General features: G+C 46.8%; 1 protein-coding gene across 3 annotated transcripts; it reads right to left on the minus strand.

Moving 5' to 3' along the window:
* Positions 1–1071: 1071 nt before the first annotated feature.
* Positions 1072–15346, minus strand: atn1 (atrophin 1). 3 transcript variants are annotated; one of them, XM_020040949.2, is made up of 10 exons: positions 15001–15346; positions 9370–9515; positions 8688–8792; positions 8259–8378; positions 5354–8154; positions 4285–4501; positions 2750–4190; positions 2295–2438; positions 1992–2172; positions 1072–1216 (listed from the first exon to the last, which is right to left on the minus strand). In XM_020040949.2, exons 2-10 carry the CDS (start codon positions 9394–9396, stop codon positions 1183–1185), a joined length of 5070 nt encoding a protein of 1689 aa, XP_019896508.2. In that variant the 5' UTR covers positions 9397–9515; positions 15001–15346; the 3' UTR covers positions 1072–1182. The 3 variants fall into 3 exon arrangements, with proteins under 3 accessions (XP_019896508.2, XP_012994765.2, XP_019896507.2); XM_013139311.4 differs by having other exon boundaries at positions 2750–4193; XM_020040948.2 differs by lacking the exon at positions 15001–15346 and adding an exon at positions 11295–11386 and having other exon boundaries at positions 2750–4193.
* Between the last annotated feature and the right edge of the window lie 769 nt (positions 15347–16115).

Consider the following 16115-nt stretch of genomic DNA (forward strand, 5'->3'; position numbering starts at 1 on the left):
ATCTGAGCAACAATTCCAAACAGCGTTGAAGCATTTCTATTTTCATAGGAAGTCCTATGCACTGTCAGCCCCGTGTTCCTAACAGCATCAGTAAATCATACGTTCAGCTCCACCTTCCTCTCTTCTTTTTCATTTCTTTTGGCCTTGTATCTTTTTACAGTGTGGTATGGAATGTTGGCTGAGTAGGACTCTGGCTCGTTGGAGCGACAACTCTTATGTCTCACACATCGCATGTGTATCCTATTAGCTACACTCACCCAGAGAGAAAAGATATGGGGGGGTGGGGGGGGGGTAGAAAGGGAGTGAGAATGTAGGGGGAGGGAGGAACAGGAATTCGATATATGCTTTGTGTGTCTTTTTTAAAACTAAGACAAAAAGACAGCAAGAGTCGGCAGAGAAAGCCTACTGTACAAACAACCACAGCAGAGTCCCACATATTTTAGCAAAAAAAGATGTTTATTTTCATTTTTTCCCTTCATTTGCATCTCGTTTCACAGGAGTTTCAAATAAAACCAAAACCGCCATACCAATGAAAATGTAAAAAAATAATACAAATAATATGTATATATAATTATATAATTATCAACAAACAGACAACATTAATAATAATAACAGGATTAATCGTTAACATAATATGACACTTAATCGTTGGTCTCATGCATACTCATAAACCACCTCCCTCTGTTAGGAAAGAGAGGGAGATTACTAAAAATAGAACCAAAAGTTTAACCAGTTCAGAATAAGCGCCTAGCTACATGCAATGACATAAAAGAGAGCCTCATGTACACATTCTTTCTGGCATAAGGTCATTTACAACAGACTCTACTGCACTATATTGCTGCCCCATCTAGTTAACTGTACAGAGCACAATACAAAACTGGGGTTGAACATACGCTGGGACACGCAGAGTCTGGGGCTATTATATAGTATGGATAACACAGGGACTGTGTGCAACATCTTCCCTCCTCTCAACCTCCCCCCCTTGATTTCTTGTCTTCTCAATCAGTTCGTTTCTCACCAGGCTCCTATGATATGATGTGTCCAGCCCATGTCTTCATTTGTTTTCAGTACTTCAGGTTTTTTACTTAACTTTTTTTTTTTAACTCTTCATTTTGCACTTTCTTTACACTATTTTTCTCCTTCCATTGTTGGGTGCATCGTCTGTGGGCTCGTTTGCCTCCCTCACAGGGTCTTGTCGCTCTCCTTCTTTAGGTGACTGAGGAAGAGAGAGGAGACTGCATGAAACACAGTCAGAGATGCAGTGAGGCTTGCCACTGAATGGCTCTGAACGCAGGCATGCAGTCAAAGCTAATATCCACTTTAGAATTGTTGAAACTTTTGAAAGCTTAGTCGTATCCTGATGTGGATACCAGATAATAGTTATATTCATAATAGTCAGCATAGCTTGTGTTAACTGGAGCAGGCTTGCTAGCTAGTGTTTGAAACACAAGATGGTCAACAAGTTGGTTTACCATGTAACAAAAGTACACTTTTCTAAAACCTCTATCCCTTGCATGTAATGACAGCATTAACCTTGTAACTCTCCAAATGCAGTGGATACATTTGTATTTTGTTGTTTTTGTCAACCTCATGGTCATGCTTTTACTAATACAAAATTAATGGTGAACGATGACTCAAGTCATTTATTTTTTTTTAAGTCAGTAGACGTTTAACAGCCTTGCTAAGTAGCAAGCTGGCGGGGAATATGGAAGTGAATGGTAAACTCGGGGCAACCTGAAAAAACGTAATTTAGTAGAAAAGGTGATATGTTGAGATCCAATGGTTACAGAATGACTTGAAGAATTGCAATTCCAGATTTGATACAGTGTTTGCCTTACAGTAAGGTTATACTATGTTATCATATCCGGTTTTTTTTTATGCACATTGTGTGATCTTGCAGACAGTGATTCAGCTGATTCGGCAACATTCGGCCAGAGTAGCCTGTTGTCTCGGAGTATAAATGAGGGCCCTGGTCCTCTGCAGTAGGCTACCTGTAGTACTCATCCTGGGTTAAGGAGTGGTGGTGGTGGTGGTGGATCCACTGCTGCTCCAGGGCCAGTCTCTGGATCTGCAGCTCTGCACTCTGGGCCTGCTGCATGGCCTGGAGCTGGTGGGCCGCTGACATGGTACCGGTCAGAGAGGAAGGCTGGGGCAGCTCACGGAACGGAGCGCCTGACGGGGGAGGGAGAGCCAGGTGAGTGGAGGACGGCGGGAGACGGGTGCGATGGAGACGGTGATATAAGATGGGTGATATGACCCAACCAGACAGAAAGACAGACTAGGGTTTTCCTCACCGAAGAGCTGTTGTCGGAGCACCTCGCTTTCAGTGAGGGGGTGTGTCAGGATTGGGGTGGCCAGCGTTGCCCCTGGGTAGGGAAGACGAGCCAGGGGAGACCCCGACGCCAACGGGTCCATCAGGGGGTGCACCCCGCCCGCCGCTAGGGGCCAATGATGTAACGGGAAACACAAGGAGTTATTTAATAAGAGTCACAGCAACAAGGGGCTTTCAAAGGAACAGCGTGGACGTATATAGTGGCGCAGTGGTTTCCAAGCCTCTCTATGGGGACATGAATTCAGTCAATTCCAGAGCAAGGACACCTGACTCATCTGGTTAACTAACTTGACTAGGTGAAACCGGTGAACTAGCTCAGGGATACAATGAAATGAGGAAAGGTCGGGCGGAAGAGCGGTTCGAGAAACACTGGAGCGGTGTCAGATGATAAGTGCTGACTTCAGCAGCAGTGGGTACCTGTGTCTTGCTGGTGCAGGTGCAGATGGGAGTGGATGTGAGAGTGCTGGTGATGATGAGGCGTGACGTTCAACATCTGAAGACGTCCCGGAATCTCTGCTCCTGTACCTCCTCCTCCTCCACTTCCACTACTTCCGCCACTCCCGTTGCTTCCCCCTCTTTCTCTCTCTCGCTCCCTGTCTCGTTCCCTCTCTCCACTGGCTGGCAGCCCCACTCTGTCTCGCTCTCTTTCCCTCTCCCTCTCGCCGCTCCTGTCTCTCTCAGAGGTGGCGGGCGAGCGAGTGGGAGGGGGGTAGATCTCAGGGGCAGCAGTTATGGGGGCAGGGACGGGTGGGGGGTGAGATGGGGGAAGGGAGCTGGGGAAGGAGGTGTGCGGTGCGGGGTGACTGAGGGAGGAAACAAGGTTGGAGGAGGGTGGAGGAGGCGCCGGCGGAGGCGGTGCTGCTGGGGCCAGGGGGGGAGGGGCTGGTGCAGGGGCGGGGTGACAAGGGAGCGAGGGAGGAAGCAGGGAGGAGGGCGGAGGGTTCGAGAGGGACTGAGGGGCAGGAGGAGGGTTAGGTGGGCGGCTCACAGGGGCTAATGCTGGGTTCTGGAGGGGAGGTGGCGGAGGTGCCTGGGGAGGGGGAGTGCCATAAATGGAGACCTCACCTCCGCCCCCCCCACCTCCACCCAGCAGTAAGGAGTGAGCGTGTGCGTGGGCATGCGAGTGGGAGTGGGCGAGGGCGAGAGCCGCAGGATCTCCCATGGACCCCGGCTGATACACCCTTTCCTCACTCTTAAACTCAAACCCAGGCTTCATGCGCTCACGGTGGGCCGCCACGGCATGGGGAAACCCCATCCCCCCTAACCCTGCGCCCCCCATACCTCCATGTCCTCCTCCATGCCCGCCCGGGCCCCCCTCCATACCGCCCCCGTAGAGGAAGCCCAAGATGGCCGCTGCCGTGGCTGCGTCGGCGGGCATGTGATGCGGGTGGGCCAGGGCGTGGTTCTGGAACTGGGGGAGGAAGAAGGACGGGTGGACGTGGGGGTGGCCGTGGGGGTGGCCGTGATGGTGGACATGCGGGTGCTGGCGACTGGCACCGAGGGGGGACATGGCGTGGGGGCGGGCGTACTCGCTTAGGGTCCGCAGGGCTGGCGTGTCAGGGCCTAGGTACGGCCCTCCTAACCCAATCCCCAGGGCTCCTTGGGGGCCAACGACCGTGGACCCGCCCATGGACGACATGAGCAGGGAGTGTGGGATGTGCTGAGAGAGGGAGGGATGGAGGTGGGAGGGGTGAAGGTGAGCGTGGGGGTGGGAGTGAGGGTGGTTTTGCTGAGGGTGTGACTGAGGGTGAGACCCGGGATTAGAAGCAGAGTTGTGGTCCAGGAGGATGGCCGAGGAGGAGGGGAAGAAGAGAGAGGAGGCTTGCCGTTGTCCACTCACACTGTTACTGTCCTTCTGCTGCTGCAGGGAGAGAGAGAGCCATCATTTAAAGATACAAAAAGGAACAAGGAAATGAACAATAGTCTGCGCTTCCCTTCCTCGTCATACTCACTTGTAGGTGCCTCTCCAGTTCCCTCTCCCTCTCTCGCTCCCTCTCTCTCTCCCTCTCTTTCTCCCTCAGGTCTCGAGCCCTCTGCTCAACCTCTCTCCGGGCTCTCTCGATCACCTCATTTCTCTTCTTCCACAGTTTGGAGCCATCCAGGGGGACAAAGAGAACATCGCTGCGGGCACAGGAGTTACCACTGCCCCTGTCCAGAACCCTGTGGAACCTTGACCCAAAAACCATACCTCAGTCAGTATGATGATATTAAGCATGTTTTTTTCTCTCCGGTTTTACTTTTTTCTCCAGCCATCTCCTGCCAATTTCATGGTGTCTGACTTGTAACCACAGCCCTGTTTCATTTCAGTGAATCCTACACTCAGAAAAAAGGCGCTTTGTACAATCTAAATGGGGTCTTCAGCTGTTCCTATGGGAGAAAACCTTTTGGTTCCAGTTAGAACAATTTTAGGTTCCCTTTACACAGAGGACTCTATATGGTACCCAAAGGGGTTCTACTTGGAAACACAAACAGCTCTCGCAAGAACCATAAAGGGCTCTCCTGTGGGGATTGCTAAAGAACCATTTTGGGAAAAAATATACATAAGACAGTAGCGTGCACCAGACGTAAAATAATGGGTTATATGACCTCAGAAGCACATCCCGTCAAGCTATTCTGACACGTTTCACAACCATGAAGTGTTCTAGAACCAACAGGAGTTGCTAGTATATGTCAATGCAACCCTGTCCAACCATCCCTTCACTCTGACCCGGACAATGCTGAAATAATTTGTCCTGCAGGTTGCAGTGATGCAGGTGCACTGTGGTGTGTTGCCTTAAACCGCATTACCACCTGATACCAAGTTGCTTCACTGTCTTCTGAGTTATAATCTTTGATAACATGCCTTAGGGAAATAAATCTCTGTGACAGGAATAGATTTCTCAGCTAGAAATAATCATGATTATTATTAATAATCTGTGCTAGTGACAAAAACAAGCAAAAAAACAAAAACATAAATCAGTTGTTTTTTGAGTGACACACGATTGAACCCATTCCCTGCCTATGATGCATATTCCGTCTTACCGTGCTGACTGGCTGGCATGTATGGGAATGTCCACTGGCTTTGGCTCAGGGGAGGGGCTTCTCAACACAGGAGGTGGGCTTTCACTCTCTTCCCTCTCCTCTATTGGTTCCTCCTTGATGACAGGTGGAAGAGGTGGACCTGTGGACGAATCAGAATGCCCATCTCCAGGAAGTGAGGAGCTACAGCCAGGGGCCGAAGAGCCATTGCTGTTGCCGGGATTACTGAGAGGTGGGGGTCCTTTTGAAGCGTTTTGGGGTGAAAGGGACTGAGAGTGAGAGTTGCTGCTGCTGCTGTTGTTGTTGTTGTTAGCCTGAACCAAGTTGTTCCCATTAGAGTGGTAGGGGCCACTGAAGGGGGCGTGGCTGTTCAAAGTGCTGTGGAAAGGCGAGGGCCGACAGCCAGGAGAACAGGTGGACGACACACCTGAACCAGGAAGTGACATGTTGGCTCCGGAAGAGGAGCCTGGTGGGTAGGAAGGAAACCCTGCCATCTGATTGGTCGAGGGGCTGGGTAATGGAGAGAGGGGGGTTGCAGGAGTCTGATTAGAGGATGTGTACTGTGCAGGACGAACGTGATTAGGTCCCAGGCTGGAGGGATGCTGGGGCTGCGCTAGAGATGTTTGGGGAGGGGGAAGAGGTGGAGGGGGAGGCGGAGGAGGGTAAGGCGCATTCGGAGCATGTCCATGAGGAGTGGAGGAAGAAGAGGAGGGAGAAAGGGATGGGGGTTGGGGGAGTGCACTGCGGGATTGGTAGAGAGTGGACTCTCGCTGGTTGGTGTCCCTGTCTCTGGCCTGCTGGGCTGAATAGTGGGGGTGAGATGGGTGGGGGATCTGGGGTCCTCCTGGGTAGTCTCGCCCCAGGTTTGGAGTCATTCTGGGGGGGCTGGGGTACTCTCGGACTGGGCCTGTGGAGGGTGTGCCACCAGCGGGATACTCCTTGGCCCCAGGAGGGTACTCTCTGTGGAAGTGTTCTGGTCCAGAGGGAGGGCTGTGTCTGCTGGGTGCCTGGTCCATTGATGGGGGGTAGTCTCGGCTGGAGGCGCTTTGAGGATGTGGGTGGGAAGGTATGGACGGGTGGGTGGGATTGTTTTGGGGCGAGGAAGGGGGGTCACGGTTTAGCGTTGGGGCTGCAGGAAGCACACTGGTCGAACTTGGGGGGTTTCCTTGGGGGAGGGTGTTATTAATAGGGTTGCCATTTCCCCCTACCTCTCTTATCTGGCCCCCAAACTCTCCCCACCGCCCCCCCTCTTTGTCTCTCGGGTGCCCCCTACCCCCCCCAGCACCGTTGGGTCCAAACTCTCTGTTCTGATTCTCATTACGACTCTGTAAAGGGAAGTCCCTTCCTCCAACATCCCTCTCTCCCTCCCTTTCTCTGTCCTTCTCTCTTTCTCTGAACCCCCCAGGTCCAAAGTCTCTTCCCCCAGGACCCATGGGGAGGTCTCTTCCAGAGCCCGGAGGTACTAGGCCTGTGTACTCCCGGTTCTGACCCCCAAACTCTCTCCCCTGGACCCCATTAGGACCCCCCATGCCACAAGTGCTAATGTTACCACCACTACTAGCAGAGAAATCCCTACCAATCTCCCTCCCCCCATACTCCACCCTCACTCCCCCCCTCTCCCTCTCCCTATCACCTGCCGCCCCCCTCTCCCTTTCCCCTCCCCCAGCAGTGTACCTGGGGAGGTACTCCCTGTGGGGGTGGGGGTGAGGGAGGTAAGGGGGGTGGGAGGAGGTTGAGTGACGGGAGGAGGGGGGGTTGTAGACAGAGGGCAGTTGCTGCTGCTGAACTGGGGGTTGGTGCTGCGGCTGGTGAGCGTGGTGGTTACCGGGGTAACGGCTATAACCCCAGCTCCCCTGGCAACCGGTTGCCGTGCCTCCCTGCCAGCCGGTGGGGCTGTAGTGCTGGGAGTGAGGTGGGGGCTGGGAGAGAGGCAAGGGGCTGTTCTGGGGTACAAGAGAGGGAGGAGCTGTCTTGTTGTCTATCAGTTTCTCACATTTCTCCAGCTTTTCTCTTTCTACCTTGACTTCGGAGGGCTGGTTCTGTCCACTCAGTTCTAAAGGTTTCAGGGCGGGTGGAGGGGGCAGGGGTGGTGGAGGAGGGTGTGGAATGTTAGGGTTGCCGTGGGGATAATCTCCCCCTGGAACGCTTGGCTTGGTCATGCACTGAGCGTTAGCTTTGGAGTTCATTCGATTGCCACTGTGCCCAGTGTCAGAGCTGGGCGGTCCATACTCCATCTTACTCACCAGCTTGGAGTCCAGAGAGAAATAGGACTTCCTGCCGCTATTGCTGTCAATGGCTAAATCCCCTGGTCCACGGAGAGTGGGAACAGAGGAGGAACTGGAAGAGGATGGCAGCTTCAGAGAAGGGCTGTCCTCCATTCCTCCATCTCCATCCCTCCTTTCTCCATCTCCGCAAGACTCACCCCCTCTCCCCTCTCTCAACGCCCTTCTTTCCTCTGCTCCTGTCTTCCCCCCTCCTCTCTCTTTCCTCTTCTCCCGCTCCCCCTCTCCTGGCTTTGGTGAGTCGGGGCCATCAGAGTCTGAGTCTATACTTGCTGGAGGGGAAGCAGAGAGACTCGGGGAGGAGGACCGATTGTCCTGGTCAATGTCCCGCCCACTGCTCAGACTACTGCTTAGGCTATTGGCTAAGCTCCCAACCACTGAACTCCTGCTGCCCTGGGATTGGCCATCCTCATTGTCACTGTCACGAGACTGGCTAGGAGCTGAGGGTGGGGGCGGGACAGCAGGGGGATTGTTGTCAGTTGAATGAGTTATAGTCGGTGGGTTGGTGGCAGTGGAAGAATCCTGATGACATGATGTGAACATGAGAAAACATTAAAAGACAATATACATTATTAAAATGTTAAGACAACCTACTTTTACTTAGTACTACATCAAGTTACACTAACCTGGACTTTCTGCCTCTTTGGAGGTGACACAAGTTCCTCCCCTTCACTCTCTGACGAATCATGCCCTTGCGATCGACGATTCAAACGACTGACAGCAAATTCCTCGCCAGCAGCTCTTTGCTAAGGAACAGAATATTCCATTAGCATTATTATTTTTAAATAAGAAAGACAAAAGACAAACCGCCAGAGATGACACTACAAGTAGAGCTGTATAAAAAACACACACAGAGGAGCTTCATTAGGGCTTAGATCAATACCTAGTGAATGACAGTGTCTTCTCCATTTCTCTCTCTCTCACCACACACTTTATAACGTACAAAGGAAGGGATGGAGGTGTGACAGCAATAAGGAGAAAGAGATGAGATGATTTGAAACTGAGAAGGGCATAAGAAGACAGAGTTGCTTAGGAAGAACATAAAAGACTCTCACCGTCTGCCTGTCATTCCGTTCAGCACGAGACGGGCTGGGGTGTGGACGTCTACCCCTCCTCTCCTCGCTACTGCCCCCCCGTCTCCGCCCACTACGCATGGGCATCTGAACCACCACGGGAAGAGCAAAACACGAGAGAAGGGGAATGGGGGTATGTCAGGGGGGTAAAGGGTCAAAACAAAAAGTACAGGGAAGAGTAGAGGGGGACAGAACCAAGGAGAGGTAGAGGAGAGGGGAGAGAAACAGAAATGGCATTAAAGGCAACACAGAACAGACAGGCAGAATACCCACAAAACAGACACAGAACAAACAGAACATACATAGCTACAGAACAGACACAAAAGAATAGATATAGAACAGCCACAAAACATTCACACCGAACATTTCACAGAACATACATACAGAACAGACACATAGAAAAGACACAGAACAGACACAAAACATTAACATCGAACATTTCACAGAACAGACACACAGAACATACAAATAGAACAAACAAAAAATACATATACAGAACAAGTATCTTATATTAGGTATTCAACCTACTGTAAGATCAAAATCCATCAAAATCCATTTCCATGCATTATAAAACAACATACAAACAATATAAACCCATATGTAGTCTGAGCCATGAATGCACACACTGCAGCTTCAGAAGAAGGAAGACCAGCAGAGTTCATACCGATTCTTTATGAGTTCTAGTTTTCATGGTTACACCTTATGAGGTCCATCTCACACCACTGGCCATAGCAGCGAAATAAGTGGTGGACGTTTATTTCTCTGTAGGGCTAGGATTCACCCTGTCACCAGCATCTGAGCTTCGACAACCTGAAAAAAAAACATCAATGATATATTGAATTATGCCAGTGACTTTGAATTTCATAAAAGAATAATAATAATTCAAATAAAATTCAACAACACAACATTCAGGAACACACAACTGCTTAAAAGGACACTTTTTCTATGGTACATTATCGATCATATTAACAGAACTGAAAAATCTATATGTAACTATCAATATCAAACAACTTTAACTTTACAAATATAATGATTTTATTTTATTTACTTCACTGATGGTTAAACCAGACATGGTGGAAAGTGTATGTAAAGTCGAGTCTATTAAAGAAAGAGATGCTACAAGAAATAACCAATATCTGACTCATATCCTATTTCTAAAATGAAAGAATGAGTAATGCATTTCATTATTGCTATTATTTCATGTATCGCATTAAACAGATTTGGAAAGAGATATCACAACATATGGATTCTTCCCTTTTTCTGATAAATACTGGCTATAACCGAGCCACATTACCCCCTTCTCTACACTACACTACAGCCCATCTTAACATCCAAACCCATGTGTGGTTAACTGTCGGATGAGTCATTCACAGATAGATACAGGTCATTGAGTATGACATACACATAACACATGCCCAATTAATTTGGACATGACTTCATTAGGCTAACAGACCATGATATATATAACGTACAGTTGGAGTCAAAAGTTTGGACACACCTTCTCATTCAAGGGTATCTCTTCAGTTTTACTATTTTCCACATTGTAGAATATTAGTGAAGAAATCCAAACTATAAAATAACACAACCAAATACATATCATATTGTGGAATCTTTCATAAATACATTTCGTAAGTAGCCACCCTTTACTTGATGACAGCTTTGCAAACTCTTTGCATTCTCTCAACCAACTTCATCAGGGAGTCACCGGGAATGCAATTAACAGGAGTGCTTCATTAAAAGTTAATTTGTGGAACTCTTAGGGTATGTAGAGGGTGACAAGGTAGAGTGAGTATACAGAAAACCATCATTATGTCTGTACTGTAGTTGCCCATATTATGGCGAGAAGAGCTCAAATAAATAAAGAGAAACAACAGTCTATCATTAACTTAAGACACGAAGGTCAGTAAATCTGAAAATGTCAAGAAGTTTCTTCAAGTTCATTCGCAAAAACCATCAAGCGCTATGATGCAACTGGCTTTTATGAGGACCGCCACAGGAAAGGAAAACCCAGAGTTACCTCTGCTGCAGAGGATAAGTTCATTCATTTTATGAGCCTCAGAAATCGGTAATTAACTGAACCCCAGTTTGAAGCCCAAATAAATACTATACTAAGTTCAAGTAACAGACAAATCTCAACATCAACTGTTCAAAGGAAACTGTAAATCAGGCCTTCATGGTGAAATTGCTGAAAAGAAACCACTATGGAAGGACACCAATTAGAAGAGACTTACTACAGCCAAGAAACACAAGAAATTAACATAGACCAGTGGAAATCTGTCGTTTGGTCGAATTAGTACAGATCTTTGGTTCCAACTGCGATTTTTGGTTCCAACCGCTGTGTCTTTGTGAGACACAGAGTGGGAGAATGGAGTATCTCCACTTGTGTGGTTCTCACCATGAAGCATGAAGGAGGAGGTGTGATGGTGTGGGGGCACTTTGCTGGAGACAATGTCTGTGATTTATTTAGCATTTAAGGATCACTCAACCAGCATGGCAACCACAGCATACTACAGTGATACGCCATCCCATCAGGTTTATCTTAAGTGAGACCATCATTATCTTTCAAGAGGATAATGACCCAAAACAAACCTTCAGGCTGTGCAAGGGCTATTTGACCAAGGAGGTGAGCGATGGTGCTGTATCAGATGACTTGGCCTCCACAATCATCGAACCTCAACCCAATTGAGATGATTTGGGATGTGTTAGGCCTAAGTGAAGGAAAAGCAACCAACAAATGCTCAGCATATGTGGTAACTTCAAAGGGAAAAACATTCCAGGTGATTAACACGTGAAGCTGGTTGAGAGAATGCCAAGAGTGTACAAAGCTGTCATCAAGGGAAAGAGTGGCTTTGAAGAATCTAAAGTATAAAAATATTTTGATTTGTTTAACACTTTTTGGGTTACTATGTGATTCCATATGTGTTATTTCATAGTTTAATGTCTTCCATATTATTATGTGAAACATTTTACAAAATAAAGAAATACCCTTCAGTGAGAAGGTGTGTCCAAACTTTTGACTGGTACTGTAGGTTTTACATGTCCAACACAGTCCCTTGTTAATGTTTTACTCTGAAGAGCAAAAGGCTAAGTTAATCTATAGTGAATTAGGATTTAAGTAGTACAGTAAGACACTGTACAAAATGAACAGATATATTTAGCCAGGCAGTCATCATAATGAGTGGAGACACTCGTGTTTAACCCAGAGTGCTGTAAACACGCACAGATTTAAAGTGTTTTGTTGATTCATCACCGGCACAGAAAATTGTGGCACCATTAATGCAAATTGCTAAACATTAAAGTGATGGTTTGGGATTTTGGAAATGATGCCCTTTAATATCCTTTTTGTATTCATGCATGAAGTTTGAAGGATGCTATCTGTTTCTTTTGACTTCCAGGCATTGCAATAATGCTTGTTGTCAGCATTGGCACTCAAAACAACCTCTAACCTCCTTCATATTGAACTCGGGAGACATTCAAATGGTATACACAAGTTCATGTTACTCTGGGGAAGTAAAGCCCTTTTTCCAACATTTCAAACTATCCCTTTAATTATTAGTGCATACAGTATATGTTGACTTATTCATACACTCACACACTGTACAGTACATGAACTAACAGACATAGACAGACACACTTAGACTTGGTATTAAAAAAACATGAGGGGAATGTGTGTGTGACCAAGACTTGGTTTGAACCTGGAGGACCATAAGAAATAACATACTATCTTGGTAAGCTAAAGCCAAGGCATCAATCTGAGGAATCAACACAAATTGGCGCAAGAAAGGTTACTATTCCAGCAAAACTGGTTCAATTAACAAACCAGTCTACACACCCCAGGTGTGTAATGTAAAATGCCAGGTTTTTGTGATGTAAAATAATGAGACAAAGATAAATCATGTCAGAACTTTTTCCACTTTTAATGTGACCTATAATGTGAACAATTCAATTGAAAAACAAACTGAAATCTTCGAGGGGGAAAAATTTAAAATACAAACCTTACAATAACCTGGTTGCATAAGTGTGCACACTCTCTTTTAACTGGGGATTTGGCTGTGTTCAGAATGAACAAATCACATTCAAACTCATGTTAAATAAGAGTTATTACACACCTGCCATCATTTAAAATGACTCTGATTAATCACAAATAAAGTTCAGCTGTTCTAGTAGGATTTTCCAGAAATGTTCTTAGTTGCATCTCAGAGCAAAAGCCGCAGAGAGCTTCCAAAGCATCAGAGGGATCTCATTGTTGAAAGATATCAGTCAGGAGAAGGGTACAAAATTATTTCCAAAGCATTAGATATACCATGGAACACTGTGAAGACAGTCATCATCAAGTGGAGAAAATATGGCACAATAGAGACATTACCAAGAACTGGTCAGGGAGGCAGCAACATGAAAGGAACTTCAGAAGTACTGGCTGTGTGCTACATGTGACAACAATCTCCCGTATTCTTCATATGAATGGGCTATGGTGTAGGGTGGCAAGACGGAAGCCTTTTCTTACAAAGAAAAACATCCAAGCCCAGATGAAGTTTGCAAAAACAAACATCAAGTCCCCCAAAAGCATGTGGGAAAATGTGTTATGGTCTGATGAAACCAAGGTTGAACTTTTTGGCCATATTTCGAAAAGGTATGTTTGGCGCAAAAACAACACTCAACATCACCCAAAGAACACCATACCCACACTGAAGCATGATGGTGGCAGCATCATGCTTTGGGGCTGTTTTTCTTCAGCTAGGACCGGAGCCTTAGTCAGGGTTGAGGGAATTATGAACAGTTCCAAATACCAGGCAATTTTGGCACAAAACCTTCAGGCGTCCGTTAGAAAGCCGAAGATGAAGAGGAAGTTTCATCACGACAACAACGCAAAGCACAGATCCAAATCCACAAAAGCATGGCTTCACCAGAAGAAGATTAACGTTTTGGAATGGCCCAGCCAGAGCCCAGACCTGAATCCAATTGAACATATGTGGGGTGATCTGAAGAGGGCTGTGCACAGAAGATGGACAGATTTGGAGCGCTTTTGCAAAGAAGAGTGGGCAAATATTGCCACATCAAGATGTGCGATGCTAATAGTCTCCTACCAAAAAAGACTGAGTGCTGTAATAAAATCAAAAGGTGCTTCAACAAAGTATTAGTTTTTAGGATGTGCACACTAATGCAACCAGGTTATTGTGAGTTTTTTATTTTTCCCCCTCGAAGATTTCAATTTTTTTTCAATTGAATTGTTCACGTTATAGGTCACATTAAAGGTGGAAAAAGTTCTTACATGATTTATCTTTGTCTCATTCTTTTTCATCACAAGAACCTGGCATTTTAACTGAGGTGTGCAGACTTTATATATTCACTGTATAATACCTAGAATATTAGCCAACTATGTTTACAGTTAATAACAGAATGATAAACAGTGAACCTTATTTTTTATGATCACGTGAGAGGATGTAATCCCAGTGTAAATACAGAGGGAGCCCGTGGATCCCAGTGACAGGAGGGATAGTACTATGACAGTACAGTAGAGTATATGGCTACTGAGAGGCCTACATTTTTGTCACAGGTGGATGCTATTATTCAGGGGTTCAATTGTTGGTCCCTGGCTGTGTTCCACAAACAATATTTGCAAACACAGCAATCTACAATAATCACACAATGTACAGAAATGATAGATTAGAAGGAAAAAAACAGAAACATGCAAACACACGCCTACGTGCACACTCTGTTTGTCGTTGTCACACACATGAATGCATTTTGAAAAAATCGTCAATATGTGATGCATCGCAGCAGGCCCGTGTGTAGGCATGTAGCTACACAGCTTACATCACCGACACCAACAAGCAGGCACCGCAACGGCCCTCTTTCTTCTTTCTTCTCCGGCTAATGTTATTGATACACATGCAGAGGCAACTGGGTTCTGCTATTCTGTAGGCTACAACAACCGAGCTACATCGGAATTGACCACTACCGACGAAGCAACAGCATAAATGCTACAAAACCGACAAGGCAGGAGTCGTCCTAGGTCTATCCTGTTGTGTTTCTTCTATTGCTAGCGTACTGTTTTTTCCGTGTGTTGAAAAAATAATTCGAAATAGAATGGCGAATGGCATTCTTTACCGACTCACCGAGACGCCTTTTCTCGTTGGAATGTGAGTGCGGGTGTTGAGCGTTGTAACACATTTTACCGGGGTATGAATTACACATAACACATGATCATTAACGCACAAAGAAAGGGGAGGAGGACACAAACGTGGCCAAGAAGAATAGCTACAAAATATAAGCATCCATTTTCCCTTCTCCTTACCTATGATTTCCAGCGATGCGTGTCTCCTCTCTCTTTCTTTATGTCTCTCTCTTTTTATACTGTACGCTGACATACACGCATACGACCAGCACGCGCGCCTATAAACAGAGGCTGCTGGATCATAATGTAACGGTTCCGCAAAAAAATGCAGAATTTTCCCTCTCCTTCACAAGTCGTTGCAGGAAAAACGGGGAGCCGCTGAAGCCTGTACAAATTGATGCGTACGTTTGCCTCTTTCCCACCCCCTTCGTTTTATTTTCCCCCCACTCCCCCTTCCTCCGTCAAGACGACTTGCACTTTTTGCCGTCGGTACAGTCACAAAATCAACGGAGGGCGAGCAAGGGATGCACGCCGAGGGAGAGAGAAAGACAGAGCAAGGGAGAGGAGGGCGTGATTAGCATATTCTTAAGGAAAGGGGGAGCGAGACGGGAGGGAGACAGAGAAGAGGCGCAGAGAGAGGGCCAAAACTCAGACGAGGGAGGGGAGTGAAGGAGAGAAGCCCCTTTCTTCAGTTTTCTCTTCCCCCACACCAATGTAGGATCACCTTATTAACAGTGCATTACTAGTTTCCATATATCCTTTATACGCTGATTCAAGTTGTAAAATATGACCACAATGCCTTCTCTTTCTTTGTTCTTAGTTCACCTCACTATTGCATTGATATGCATATAGGTAGGCAAAGGCATGACACCCAGTGTGTAGTAAAACAGCATCATGCCAAAGCCTAGAATAATAGCAAATTCTGAAAGTTCCAGCGTCCTTTCTGTTTTGTCTAGAATGAGTTTTTTACGGTGCAAAACCCTTTCCCATACTACCTTGGCCGAGGCCTACCCATTTCCTTCTTTTTCCACCTCTCCCTGTCTGTCTACCTCTATTTTGCTCTGCAGTGTTGGGAGTTAGAGCTAACGTTACGGTGTGTCCAGTGAAGCGGTTCTGCAAACCACCTCCCTCTCCCTTTTCTTTCCCCCTTTGCACAGCCCCTGTCCCGTCTCCTATTGTGTAGTAACCATAGTAACTATGTGAAGGAACAACCAAATGCGCTTGCGCACAATTTACCTTCAGACACTGCCACGGCTCGTGCTCCCTCTGCTGCAACATTTGTAGCATGCAATTGA

This window comes from Esox lucius, chromosome 20 (assembly GCF_011004845.1).
Source record: "Esox lucius isolate fEsoLuc1 chromosome 20, fEsoLuc1.pri, whole genome shotgun sequence".
Taxonomy (NCBI): Eukaryota; Metazoa; Chordata; class Actinopteri; order Esociformes; family Esocidae; genus Esox; species Esox lucius.